Genomic DNA, 13,597 nt, shown 5'->3' with positions numbered 1-13,597 from the left:
AAAATGATGCATAATACTGTAGATACTCTTGATGAAGGCTGTGATTCAGCAAAATACTGGAATATACTGAAGTTTAATCATGAGCATATGGTTGTAGCTGTCTAAAAGTTACTACAAAAATATAAATCCATTAATTTAAAAACAAAGAGCCAATGCTCTGTGAAGCTGTTAATACAATTGTTTTGGTTGTGCATGTGTATTGTTGATGCTCCTGATATACAAGAGCTTGATGAAAAATGCAGATTCATCAATAGTGAAACGTTCTGCAAATTCATCCTTAGTGTGCTAAATTGTCTTCATTGGCAACAGGGAAGCAAAAATATATTGTTATTTGGGTAGAAAATTTAAAATTCAGTATGGCACTTCTTTGCAAAATCCTCTTTAAATTTGAAAACTAGAGAAGTATACTCAGCTTTGAAACAAAGGGTCTTGCTGGACTTGAAACAATTTTTCAACATTTCAGTTTTTTTCTGGAGCTGCCACAAAACCAAGGAATCAGTTATCCACACAGCTGTAGCCATTTTGACATTTGTAGCAGACTTTTTTGCTTCATATTTTCTGATATGAAGTCATATTTTTTAATCTCAGCAAATGTTTGTGTAATATTTGCATACGCAGATAGGTCCATTGAACCCCAAAGGGACTGGTTGCATAAGGGTAAGTCACAGTGAGTTGTTCCATTGCAGTCAGCGTAACTGCTGTTGTATTAAGCTGCTGCTCAATGTAAAACTATGGACCAGATTCTCAACTATTGGAAGCTATTCTGCAGAGAGTCCTCACTTTGAAAAATAAACAACAACAAAACCTGGATTATTGACTGTACAGTAATTCTATTTGATGTTTGTATTTCAGAATCACAACCACTGCAGCTTGTATGATGGACTTGAGAAGATATCCATTAGATGAACAAAACTGTACTCTGGAAATAGAAAGCTGTATGTACATAAGAAAATGCATGTAAAACCTAGTTCAGATGCGAGGCGGTTTTCTTTTTATAGAACTGTGTAATATTTACACTGGTGTGTATAAACACTATGTGAATCATGTAATTATTACCCTTTGGATTTTTTGTTTGTTTATTTGACTTTTTAAAAAAACATGAGAGGCCATCCATTTCTAGATGGATGGATACATCCTAGAAAAACAGGTTTAGGCAGAATGAAGTGATTTATTGCTCCAGCCTGACTTGGCAGAGGCAGTGACTGGATGCTTATCTGCAACACAAGAGAATGAATGCTCATATTTTAATCAGATTAATTTTCAAGAGAGCAAACAGTGTGATATCATTTTCTTTCAGTATGCTTTATTATGCATGGATGATCTTGCCGCAAGAATCCCCCTGGGCTTTCAGATTGGCCCCATTTATGATTTGCAATGTGTTCCAAACGGAACCAGATTCTCTCTTCCACCTAGTCATGTCCTAGGGTTGCCATATTCAGATACATGTTTGCGGTTCAAGAGTTCCTGCTCCATATCAGCTACTGGCTAGAGATTGTGGGCCATATACAGAAAATACTAGTATACCCGTGTAATATATACCCCTGTGTATATTTAACTGTAGTCTTCCACTGCAGAAGCTAGTGGAAATGGTACAACTCATGCTTTTTAGCTTGAGTGGAAAAGATCTGCCCTAATTATGCTTGTCTATATTAATTGAATAATCTACTTTCTTCTAGTGATTATCAGCATAAATATACACTTGGTTTCAGTGCTAAATGTGTATGATGTCTTAAATCATGCTAATCTGCAATTTTTCAGATTATTGGGTAACATTTTCTGTCCCATTGAGGTCATTAATTCCTATGATAGAAAAAAAAATCAAACAAAAAAGAAACAGTATTTTACCTCAAATTCCTAGGCAGACTGTAATGGCATAGCTCTTCAGGAGACCTTCCCACAGGCATACAGAACAAAATACCATACTCCACGCTAGCTGTTCTGATTCTTTTCATTGTTTCAAATGACAAACAGCAGGTACTGTGTTTGAAGCTACATTTGAGGCTGCTGTTATTTCTGACTTACCCTCCTGCAGATGGCTACACAACAGACGACATAGAGTTCTACTGGAGAGGTGGAGATAATGCAGTCACTGGTGTGGAGAGGATTGAGCTTCCTCAGTTCTCCATTGTGGAATACAGACTGGTGTCAAAGAATGTTGTCTTTGCCACAGGCAAGTATTTTCATTTGCCCATTTAGTCTTTGATTTCCTTATGTATGACAATTCTGTTTTATTAACCATAATTAGTCATTATTAATCATTATAATATATAGTCTGTGTTGTGTGTTTGGCTAAAGAAATTACTTACTTGATAAAGCCTGGAGGTAGGAGCTCATTAAATACCATTTCTTGTTTATTTTTCTTTTTCTTGTGTGTGTGTGTGTGTGTGAGAGATACTTCACTAGACACCTAAATATCTGTGATCTAAATAAATATGAAGTCATTCACCTCTGAATCATGAGTTTAAATGTAGCCTAAAGGGTTACTGATCATACATACGTGTGTTTTGGCATACTAGGTCAAAAAGTTTTATGAACACCTGCCTGCAACTTTGCAGTGTGTGTTTTGTTGTAGTATAGTGAATGTAATGTCTTTTGTATCTTGATTTACACTGACGGGTGTATAGTACTGTACACATAGCCAGTGCTTTTGTCATCATTGTTAAGATGGTAAAATTTAATCCCTGGGTTTCCTCCTCGTTTCCTTAAAGATGTAATAGAAGTTACTGGTAACTCACAGCGATGGATGTCTTCAGGTGATAAAGCACAATGTTGGTTTACACATTTAATGTCAGACACCAGCATAGGAAAACATTGTTACATGTGACAAGGCCAAAGCAACACAGAAGTCCATCAGTAACTGTGGGGCCACTATTTGGTACCTCCAGATTTTCAGTGCTCTTCAGACTGCAGGAGTGTGCTGTTCCATCTGTCCCAGCACACTAGAACAAATGAAGCACAGCTCTATTATGTTTGTAACCATCACTTCACCCACTCTTTGGACGCAGCATCTGTTTCAAAGTACACAGAAACACAAGTTGTATTTCAGAACAAAATGTAAATATTGCTGGGATTGAAATTAATATGAGGGGGTTTGCCAACTGCTGCTGTTCTTGTTTATCATTGTGAATGGAAGGTTTTTTTCTATAGAGAAACAGATACTCTAATCCTATATCCTTCCATTCTGCAGCTGGTGTCACCTTTGGCAGCCAGGGCTTACCTGCCCCTCCAGAGGACTGGATATGCTTTTGTAGGATGGCTCTTTTGGACAATGATGAGAACACAGAAAACTTATTTGGGAAACTTTCATGACGGTCCAAAGCTACCTTTTAGTTCAGTATGAAATATTTCAGTACAGACATGATTAAGTAATTTAGACATGACAGAGATTTATTAAATTCAGGAAAAAAAATAAATCCAGAGATCTGTGAGACAAATATGAGGGAGAATGAAAACTAGGAGTAGACATTTATGTGACTGACCAAATTTTCAGAATCATAACAGTTCTTTCCAAAATAACTTGTAGGAGTAAAAAAGTCTCATGCTTCAGGGTTTAAGACAGCTTGACATTAGCAAGTAGGATGACACAGTCACAGATTACTCCATATTTCTTGTACCAGTTTCTGAAGCAAATAATTTTTGTCACTGATGAAGTCACAATACTGAATTTACTATTATTTTAGTACAAGACATTTTGAAAATGCCTCATTAATTATGAAATTTTGTGACCCAAGTATTTCCATACAGGCAAAACATCACATTTGTTTTTCTAAACCACACATCCTAAATCTGAAACATGCTAGTGGATCTGATGGATAAAGTCAGCACACTCTTTTCAGATTTCTTACGGTCCTAGTAATTAGGGCCAGTTTCTACATTTTTGTGGAAAATAAGTCAGGCATGGTTGTTTGGCTTTGAGGTTATTGAAGTCTTGAGGGGAGATATTAGTACTTTGAGCGCAGTATCTCAAAGAACATTTCAGAGATTTCAGCACTAGTGTGTTTTGGTTGTATAAGAATAAAAGAAGACTTCAGAGTCATGCCATAAACAGCTTTTGGAGTAGTTATTTCTCCTATCCTTCATGAGGAACAGTGCTGTATCATCTTGTGTAATTTATGCAAATGGAAAAATCTATTCCCATAGTTACTACTAAGAAGCAATGGTAAGCATGGGAAAAAACCCATAGATAATGACAGAAAGCTGTGTGGGGCTGCAAGAATACTGGAGGAACTGCATGAATGTTGAAGTATAGCACTGGAGTTCAAAAATTATCTTGCCAAATTAGAAAAAATTAGTCTGAAAAAAAGTTTAAAAGTGGACAAGTGCAAAATAAACATTTATACAACTAATTATTCCTATCCAAATTCAGGATAGGGAATACCAGGTTAGGTCTGGGTTCTGTGTGTAGAAATCTAGGGGTTGCTGTTGACCTCAAACTGAATATAAGCCAGTAACAACTTTTTTTGGAAAAAAAAAATCAAAACAGATCCTGTAAGGAGTCAGACTTGCATTGCAGAGTCCTAAGCTGAGTATTTGTGGCCATGAGTAGTGATTTTCGAGAGAGTTGTGGAACAAAAGAAGATGATCTAAGGAAGATTAGCATGTATTAGTGGAAGACTAGAAAATGGAATACCTGAAATTACTGGAGAAACAGGATGTGTAGTTTGAAAAAAGAGAACACTTGGGAATTAAGTCTTCTAGAAGGTATCTGCAAAGACATAAGCAGCAGCCTGTTCTCTTTATTAATGATGTAAATAAGAGAAAGTAAAATTTAAATTGCTATGAAGAAGAAAAATCTGGTTTGACTATCCATCTAACACCAACTGAAGACAATACAGGCTACCATAAGGCATCAAAATGGCCCTGGATGCCTATGTGTCGGTAACAGAATTAAGCCCATAGTGAAATGATATCAAATCAGTGCTGTCAATGGAGCCTAAATTCAGCTCTTAAACACCTCTATTCTGTCAAGTGAATAGCTGTTAGGACACTATTCGGTTGCTTAAATGTAAGTATCTGGTGCCTCTTGAGATGCTGTATAGCATCCTGCTTAGCAGTTAGGCTGCTGTTCCAGAGTCTTACAGTCTTGTGTCCTGTGTGACAACCTATTGCTTCAGTATTAATTACTTAACTAGTATTAAATTATACTCTTCAGTAGCCTAATGCATCTCAAATGGCATTAGGCAGCTCTGTATAGGCAGTTAAATCACACCCTTAGAATCAGCTGGATGTAAGTCTAGATCTCTGTGGTTTACTTTGAGAGCTTATGTGCCATCTATGTGTAAATATCTGCATGGAAACAGCTGAAATTTAGTGCCTAGACCTGTGAGCTGAATCCACCTCCTAAATGTTTGTTATCCAGAAATGGTAAGAAACGGAAAAAGAATGGGCATATGCAAAACACCAGTAAAAATCTTCAAGATGCATAGCATTCAGAGCCAATTAGCAACCTGTTGGTAACAGAGGGGTAGTCTTAAAAGATTTGAAAATTAATTATTTGCTGTATTCTAAAAGATGAATCTGTAAAGTACATTTCTAATTAGCTGAAGAACCTTCCCAGAAGAACAGATTAAAATAAGAATTCTGTAACTGACCAACTCTGTTATCTTGGTTCATATTTGGATAAAACAGCAAGAGACTAATTTAGCCTTGGAGCTAGATATTTCAGCTTGCTAGATGTTAATGAAATTGAAACAGAAACAAGTAATTGCTTTTTACCAAGTGCCCAAATATATGAAAGAGAAGTATTTGAGGCTTAGTTATTGATTATTTTCATGCCTGCATTCTCAATACTGTTGTTATATTTAAATACTTCAGGCCAGATTCTGTTATTCCTGTACTATTTAAATTATCCCATAGACATCAACATGTTATATGAGATGGGAGGAAGGGTAAGAAATCTGGTCCCTGAACAGTAGCACTGTTCTTTAGGCAAAAACCAAATTTTGATGGAAAGTTAACAACTAGAAATTCCTGGTAATTAATCTCTAAATGTACTGAGACTTAATTGACAAATCATTATCCAAGCATAATCAGGCAAGTAACAATGTAATTGTTGAGCTCACCAAGAAATCCATTTTTATTAAATAAGTTACACAAGATGGTTCCTTCTTAGATAAATAAAGATCTGAGCTTACAGTCCTTGTTCCATGCAGGTTAGGACACACCCTTTTCACTAAGCTTTAGCCATCCAGACAAAGAGGGGGAAATAAGTAGGGGAAATAAGGAATAGTCCTTCTTTTAATTCTCCTTTTTTCCACAGATTCCTGTGATCTGTTTGCTGGAGGTGAGATATAGCAGGGTTGGCAGGCTGGAGACAGGGCCAATAGGCCATCTGTGAAGATGTAAAAGCAGTACAGGTGGAAGTACTACAAACTTTTGTAGTTTCAGGGAGAGCTACCACAGGAGAACTCTGGCTGCATAGTATGAAAAAACAAGGGTACCAGTTTGTGTTTCAGTTTCAACCTAAACTATACAAACACCAAATTATTCTGAAATTGCCTGAGATCCAGACCTCCCAATAAAGTTTGAGCTTGGAAAATCACTAAACAGGATGACATTTCATTTACCTCTATGAAACTGAGCAATGTGTCAACTCCGTTAAGCAGCTGTAATGCCAGCAAGCCTTTTGGTTATGTTGCCCAGGAGCTACAGACCCTCAAAACCTACCCTGCGACTTGCAGGGCTAGGATTCATCTTGATCTGATTTAAGGTGAATATAATTTCAGTGAACTAGGTGTCTTAGTTGACGGGAAATCTAGTCAATATAGTTGGAGTCTGGAGAAAAAGTCAGCCCACCCATACGAGTCTATTTTAGGAGGAAATGGATAATTCTTTAGGTTTCATTTACTAGACTGACTAGATGAACTGACTGTCCTGTAGATGTAATCAGAATTTAGACACCTAGCTCAAGTGTATGTAGTTTAAGTGAGTTGCTTAATCAGCTGTTATTTGAGATTAGCCTTCTTAGTCTTCAGCTGCTGGTCAAAAAGATGTAGGGGCTGTATCATGTCTATTAGTTGCATGCTGGTGTCTGAGATGTCATAGGGTATCTCAAAAGGAACAGTGCACCTTCAGATTCACAACTGAATCTCTCTTACAGTCAAGCTCCAACTCTAGAGCAAGAAGACAAACAGCACTGACAGCCCTGGCCCTAGATACGGTTCTTAGGGTTCTGTCTTCTAGCTTCAAGGCAAAAAAACTGGTGCTTGAAACAACTTTATGTTGAATATCTCTGGCCTTGCAACAACCTGTCTGGAGACTCCACCTTTAGGCCAGATCTCACTAGTTTCAGTAATTACCTTATCTCATTAGACAGAGATGGTGATGAGGTGATGAATGATTGTCACGGGTGAAGCATGCAAGATAAATGTCTGAATTTCACTCTGTTACATTGATTCTCAGTTCAGAATTTTACTACTGAACATTACTGACACACATGACACATTACTGATCTCCACTGCTGACACATGCCTCCTTCATCCACACCATTTTCCCTGCTTTATCGATAGCAAAGTGCTATCTTATCTTTCTCTAAGTTTCCCCAGTGCATCCAGGGTCCTTGGCACTGGAACAGCCCACGAACAGGCATTAATTCAGTGGTTCAGTTCCACTGAACCTTCTTGAATGAATCTTTTAGACCATTTATCAAAGAATCAGTATTTTATGGGAGATTTTCCAGTCATCACCTCTATCAATGATATTCCACAGACCCCAGACCTGGACAGCACTTTTGGAAAGGAAGAGATTTATAGAGAATCCTTTGTGTGGGTAGTGTGTTATATGAAATAATTTTCCTCAACAGAGCTGTATAAAGATTTCCGTCTATCTGATGCACTACTCTTAGCAGGTGATCAGTTCTGCTACATGTTTTATGTATTTCATGATGGCAGTGTATGCTTCTGTTTCATTTACATAGTCTGCAGACACACGGCCATGGAAACAGTTTCATAAGAAGCTCAATGAAAATGTTAAGCTTTCTTACCAAAAAAGCAGGCATGGTTTCAAAGAGAGAATTTGTCTTTTGAAAGGAAACGTTGTTCATTGGAAAATTAAGATGTTAAGCAAGCTAAAGTCTAAATGATTCTTTGCTGAAAATTATGTTGACTGCTTTAGATAGCAGAAAACCTGAATCTGATTTTCATGATGAAATAAATTCTTCTGACTCCATCAATATTCTTCTATTGATAAAACTAGAAGGCATTTCATCCTGGAAAAAATTACAACTGATTGAAGTAATCACAGCAGCCAAATACATCTATCAGATATTTCTCTTTCCAGTGATACTTCTTCTGAGATTGTTTGATAAATCAGTTGAGGAAGTTGCATAAAGTTTGATACTGCCTGGATGCTTCTGCTGCCTGGAAATGGTGTAGCATTTTTTCTGTCATATGACTCAAAGTGTACCGAACTGTCAGGAATGTGATGAAGAGAAATAATAGTTTCTATTCGTTCTTTTGCTTTCTCTCTCAGGAAATCATCATTATTTTGTATATAGGCAAATGTAATTTCTTATGCTCATATGCAAACACATGAACATAATTTAAAGGGTACTTTGCAATTTCTAAATTTGTTTCTGGATGTAATCTTTCATATCTTGCACATATTTGCATTAGAATGGATGGGATGTGATCTCATATCTAGTTGGACCCTTGATATGTTCAGAAATTTTTTTAGTATGTTGACTATTACTAAAGCTTTTAGATGAGCTGTTAGAAGTATCACGTCTAAGACTAGTAATGCAAAGAAAATTGTGGAGCTAATGTGTGAATGACTACCTTTTTCTTGTACAGCTGTACTCAGTTTTAATCCTCTGTGTTTGGTGAAAGCAGTCACAATTTTTTAAACTATTTGAGATTTCTAAATATATAAAATATGTTCAGTAATATTAAAACCAATTTTGAAATACACCAGTTTGAAGTTAAGTAATAAAATATGTTGTTTGAAACATTGACATGAAGATTATTCACTTTTTTCATTATTTATTTGCTCCAATTTTGCCAGTTCATGAATCCTATATACACACTGTGTGTATATACACATATATATAAAATAATATTTTTTTTACCTTAAGATATTTTTGGGAAAAAATTCTGTCTGGCTGTAATTGATATTAGAGGATCTGACCTGAAGGCTTTTCCTCACTGGGATTCATTACAATTTATTTTTAACTCCACAAGTAGCATGTTTCTCATAGTTCAGTTGTAATTAAGAAGTGCCATCCCATGAACAACTCTTCCATGTAAATAAAACCTATGCACATTACTAATCCTTTCAATATAAATGCTATACATAAGACTGTGTATTTGGATAAGCATTTTACTGGGAGACCTAAGAATCTGTTTTTTTAGAATGAACCAGTGCTCACCCATTCATCTGTTCAATAACCTAGAATAACTTTATTTTCTTTCCAAATACAAATTGCTTGGATATATTCACTGCAAAGTTTCTTTTAATACCAACCAGTAATACAGTGAAGGTGTTTTCCCTACTGTTCTGCAGATGTCATACTACCACATAAAATGTGCATGCTTTAGTTTCTGTGCAAACTTAAGACTACTCTCTGCGAGTGTGTTTTCTTCCATATAAATAACTCTACTTTCCCCTGAATTTCCTCAGGTGCCTATCCAAGACTCTCACTGAGCTTCAGGTTGAAGAGAAATATTGGATACTTTATTCTTCAAACCTACATGCCCTCCATACTGATTACCATTTTATCATGGGTGTCATTCTGGATCAATTACGATGCATCAGCAGCAAGAGTTGCCCTTGGTAGGTGCTAAGAGTGAGTGAGACATTAAAATGTCAGACTGACTGTAGCCTTCAGAGGTTGTTAAAACTGCAACGTGATGTCAGTGTTTTGATATTCCAAAATAATTTACGTCAAAATCATGTCATCCAGTACTGCCTCAAGAGTGCTAAGTTCTCCCCTGCATGCAAGAATGTAGCTACCACTAAATCTCTGACGTGAGCTGCTCGTACAGGTCCCAGCCTTGTTCTGATCAAAGTTAATGTTGTTGTCAGTAGCGTCAGTGAGGAGACCAGCTCCAGAATTATGCTCCAAGGGCTGCAGCGTGGTTTTTTATTCCAGCTCCATGTGGCAAGACGAGTGTGGCTCCAAGCCTTCTCCTGAGGTCATGGGTGCTTTAACTGACAATGGCAGGAACAGACCTCAAGAACCATGTGCTAGTTCAGAGCGCAGGGGCACGTCAGCTATGGACCATGACATCCCACCTAACCCTCAGAATGCGTGGTATGCTAAGTGCATTTTTATGACAGATTAGAGTGCCATTAAGTACCTTATGGCAGAAAAACATGGATTTGGCACAGGCTGGTGATCCCTGTCCAAAACCTTTTCAGATCAAAGTATCCTTTAGATAAGGGAAGGCAGCTTCAAAGTATCTTACAGGAAGTATTTCATCTACTACAGAAGCATATTCAGGGATAGCTATAGACAAGGAAGAGTAAATGGATCCATAAATCCTTATGACTACTGCTACCTCTCATCTCATCCCAAATCCCAGCTTCAACCCTGTGCTTCTCAATAACACACATTCCCACCCAAAACATGACACTAAGCCTATGCTGTATAACTTCTTGTTATACTCTCTTTTCTTAAAACACGAACATATTCCCTAGTTCCATTATTTTTCTGATATGTACCACAGTAAACCAGGACTCCAACCCCTGTATATGTGATTCCCCATTTCTGTACCCTGTACCACCCAAGGTCCCACATGCCAAAGCAGGATGAGCAGCCACAGCTATACCTTTGTGCAATATCATATTATGTCCTAGCATCTGAACTTGGGCAACCAAAGATATTGTAGATTAACTGCAGTTACTGTACAATAATTCTGCAGATACTGTGGATGAGCTGGTGCATATGGGCATGACAAAATCTGGCATTTCCACTCAGAGTTAGTGCATGTTCAGTAGGATGCAGATAAGTAGTAGCTTAATGGGAGGTAGGACATGGAGTCCAAACAGCTCTCATGCATTCATAAATGAACTACTGGATACCAAAGGTCCACCTTGGAGACACTATGACTGAGTGAGGGGAGCACTTCAAATATGTCAGTCAGTATCTAGGTTTTACAGACTGGCCAGGACTGCAGAGAACAGATGATTAGACAGAAGTTACCAAACCCAGTGCTACTCCACACCCTTCTATAATGGGTTCGCATTTTTTCCTTACTTAAGGAACAGGCCTGTCTCATGTGGCCTATTTCAGTGTAGCACAAGTTCATCAAGTACTGTACTGTAATAACACAAATATTAGAATAAAAGTCGGTGAGTACATTCAAGGCAAGCTCAGGAGCCTAGATGTTCTATTTCTGATTCATATAAAGTCCTTTTGAAAGGACAAAAATCTATCTAACAGGTTCTTCTGAGAAAACAATTAGTGCCTTCATGATTATGCCTGTGATGTTTGTATAAAAAAGTTCAGTACCATGGGCCTCATCCTATATTCCTTTGTATAGCCCCTCTTATGAGTCTGAAGCTGATAGGAAATGTTATCAAAGTTTAAAGGCAATATAGCACCTTTGGACATATATAACTGGCTCTGGAAAGTGCAGTACAGAGTAGGGTAAGGCCTGCTGGACTAGGTATTTGTTAGAGGAAGGATTCCCACTGCGATTCTTAGGGACACGGAGGCAAGGTTTTACTCAACCCCTGCAGGAAGACTGTGTTCTCTGCAAGAACCTGATTCTAGTTCCTTCACTTTTGCGTATTGCTCCTGTCCCTGGTTCCTTGCTGCACATGCCGTCTGTGCTCCAGCCTGCTCTAGACCAAGTGGTTGCCTTAACAGAGAAACCCAGACATGGAGCAAAGGCCAGCTCACTCCAGAGACTATGTACTATGGAGACTGGTACAGGGCTGATCTCAAGAGAAATAGTCAAAACCATCAGTTCTGCTCAAAAATGAGTTTTTATTAGTTAGCTCTAGAGGTTCCTAAATTCAGTCCTTTCAACGAAGAGAAAAATAATCTCTAGAGTTCTCACTCTTGGGAAGGTCTGTAATCACAACATTATCCTATATATATATATATATGTATATATATAAGTGAGTGTCAGCTGCTTCTCCTCCAGCTGTGTTTTAAAAGAATTTATTGATCTTCAGAGGGGCATTTGCCTGCAGGGTGTCAGGATCTCCCAGGGGATGTATTTCCTTGTGGTGAGTGATAGCCACCTTTCTATTCAATATGCTTAATCTTCTGGATCACCAAGAGAGCCACCAAACTCTCCCTCTGTGGTGTATAAGGACTTGTCTCAGGGATCTAAATACAGCCTTGGGAACAGGCACCAAAATGTGGCATCATATCCACCACTGGGCAGGCTTCTAAGTCCCTTATTGACCTAGGCCTTGGTAAACATCTGTGGGATGCTAGTGAGATGCCTAGGGAATGTGAAAATATATCTGTGGAATTTCTGTTACAAAAGTGAGTTTGATCTTAGGTAATTTTTGGAATCCCTTATGGGAAGCAGCAGCAGGTAATCCTACAAGGAGAGAAATTAACTCAGGCTAGAGAAATCCCTTGGGTGCAAATGTATGATAGTGTTTGCTGCAGTCCTCCAGCCTTCTCACCCTGGTTCCTTGTGCTGGTGTGGAGGTTTTCTAGAGACTTTGTCAAAAGTTTCTTTAGGTAAAAATAATGTGTCAGCTATACTCATTTTATTGCAGAGCTGCGTGAGTTATATGCAGTATAGTTTTCAAATAAGCTTGTGCTGAGTTTGTCTCCACTGTATTTCAAGCCATGAAACATCTGACATCAAAACACACTTGTTTCACAGTTTAGAGGAAAAGTACTGAAAAACGCATGATGCTGAACCTAGTAAATGCACAAAATATCTGTTACAGAACCTCATGAGCTACTGCTACAGTTCCTTGGGGGGACACTGTTTACACCAACAGCTTGATTTTGAGATCTATTGCCTTTATTTCTGTCTCTTCAGGTAAAAGGAGCTGTGCTTTATAATATGGCAGCAATTTTCTTTCATCCTTTATTTTTGTTCTGCCTTCATTTTAGTGACTACTTACAAACTGATTGTATAATTATGGAATCGGAGAAAATAGTGATGGAGGGGACCTATCAGAATGACTTGCCTCTTTTACCGATGTAGTCTTTTTATTTCACAAATCTGTGTTTTCAACCACCTGTGATTTGTGATTCCCATAAAATTGCCAGCAGAGGTACAGACCCTGCAGTTTATTGTGAATTCAAGCAGACTGACAGTAATTTTTCTTTTCTTACCAGCTTTTCAAAACGGTGGTCTGTAATATATTTTCAGGTGCTATGTCTGTCTATCCTTAGGTAAATAAATGAGGGTTTGACGTACCTTATAGTTTTTTCTAGGTACTTTACTAGAGTCCAGTCAATCACTGCAAAAATGCTGCTCTCCTTCCTTGGCTTTTCTATCCACAAAACCTGTCTGCCTCTCACTGCTCATCTCACTTCTACGTACAAACTAGACTACTGCTCTAAACTAGTTGTCTCAGATCCCTCTTCTATATTGTCTTTTATCGAAATAGGTGTCTAAAATGGATGGGATGAACCGCTCCAGAAAGGTGCCTGTCTCTCCATCTTCTACAGGGGAGC

At 37.9% G+C, this 13,597-nt stretch overlaps 1 protein-coding gene across 3 annotated transcripts in view; it reads left to right on the top strand.

Moving 5' to 3' along the window:
* GABRB3 (gamma-aminobutyric acid type A receptor subunit beta3) overlaps window positions 1–13,597 on the top strand; it is a 200,015-nt gene that overhangs the window by 170,053 nt on the left and 16,365 nt on the right. For all 3 annotated transcript variants that reach the window (XM_056329111.1, XM_056329113.1, XM_056329112.1), the window contains 3 exons: window positions 853–935; window positions 2,033–2,170; window positions 9,616–9,768. In XM_056329111.1, the coding sequence (XP_056185086.1) occupies window positions 853–935; window positions 2,033–2,170; window positions 9,616–9,768 (374 nt within the window). The remainder of the gene's footprint in view (window positions 1–852; window positions 936–2,032; window positions 2,171–9,615; window positions 9,769–13,597) is intronic.

The sequence above is a fragment of the Falco biarmicus genome, chromosome 2 (genome assembly GCF_023638135.1).
Source record: "Falco biarmicus isolate bFalBia1 chromosome 2, bFalBia1.pri, whole genome shotgun sequence".
In the NCBI taxonomy this organism is placed as follows: domain Eukaryota; kingdom Metazoa; phylum Chordata; class Aves; order Falconiformes; family Falconidae; genus Falco; species Falco biarmicus.
This window is presented reverse-complemented; position numbering and strand designations above follow the sequence as displayed.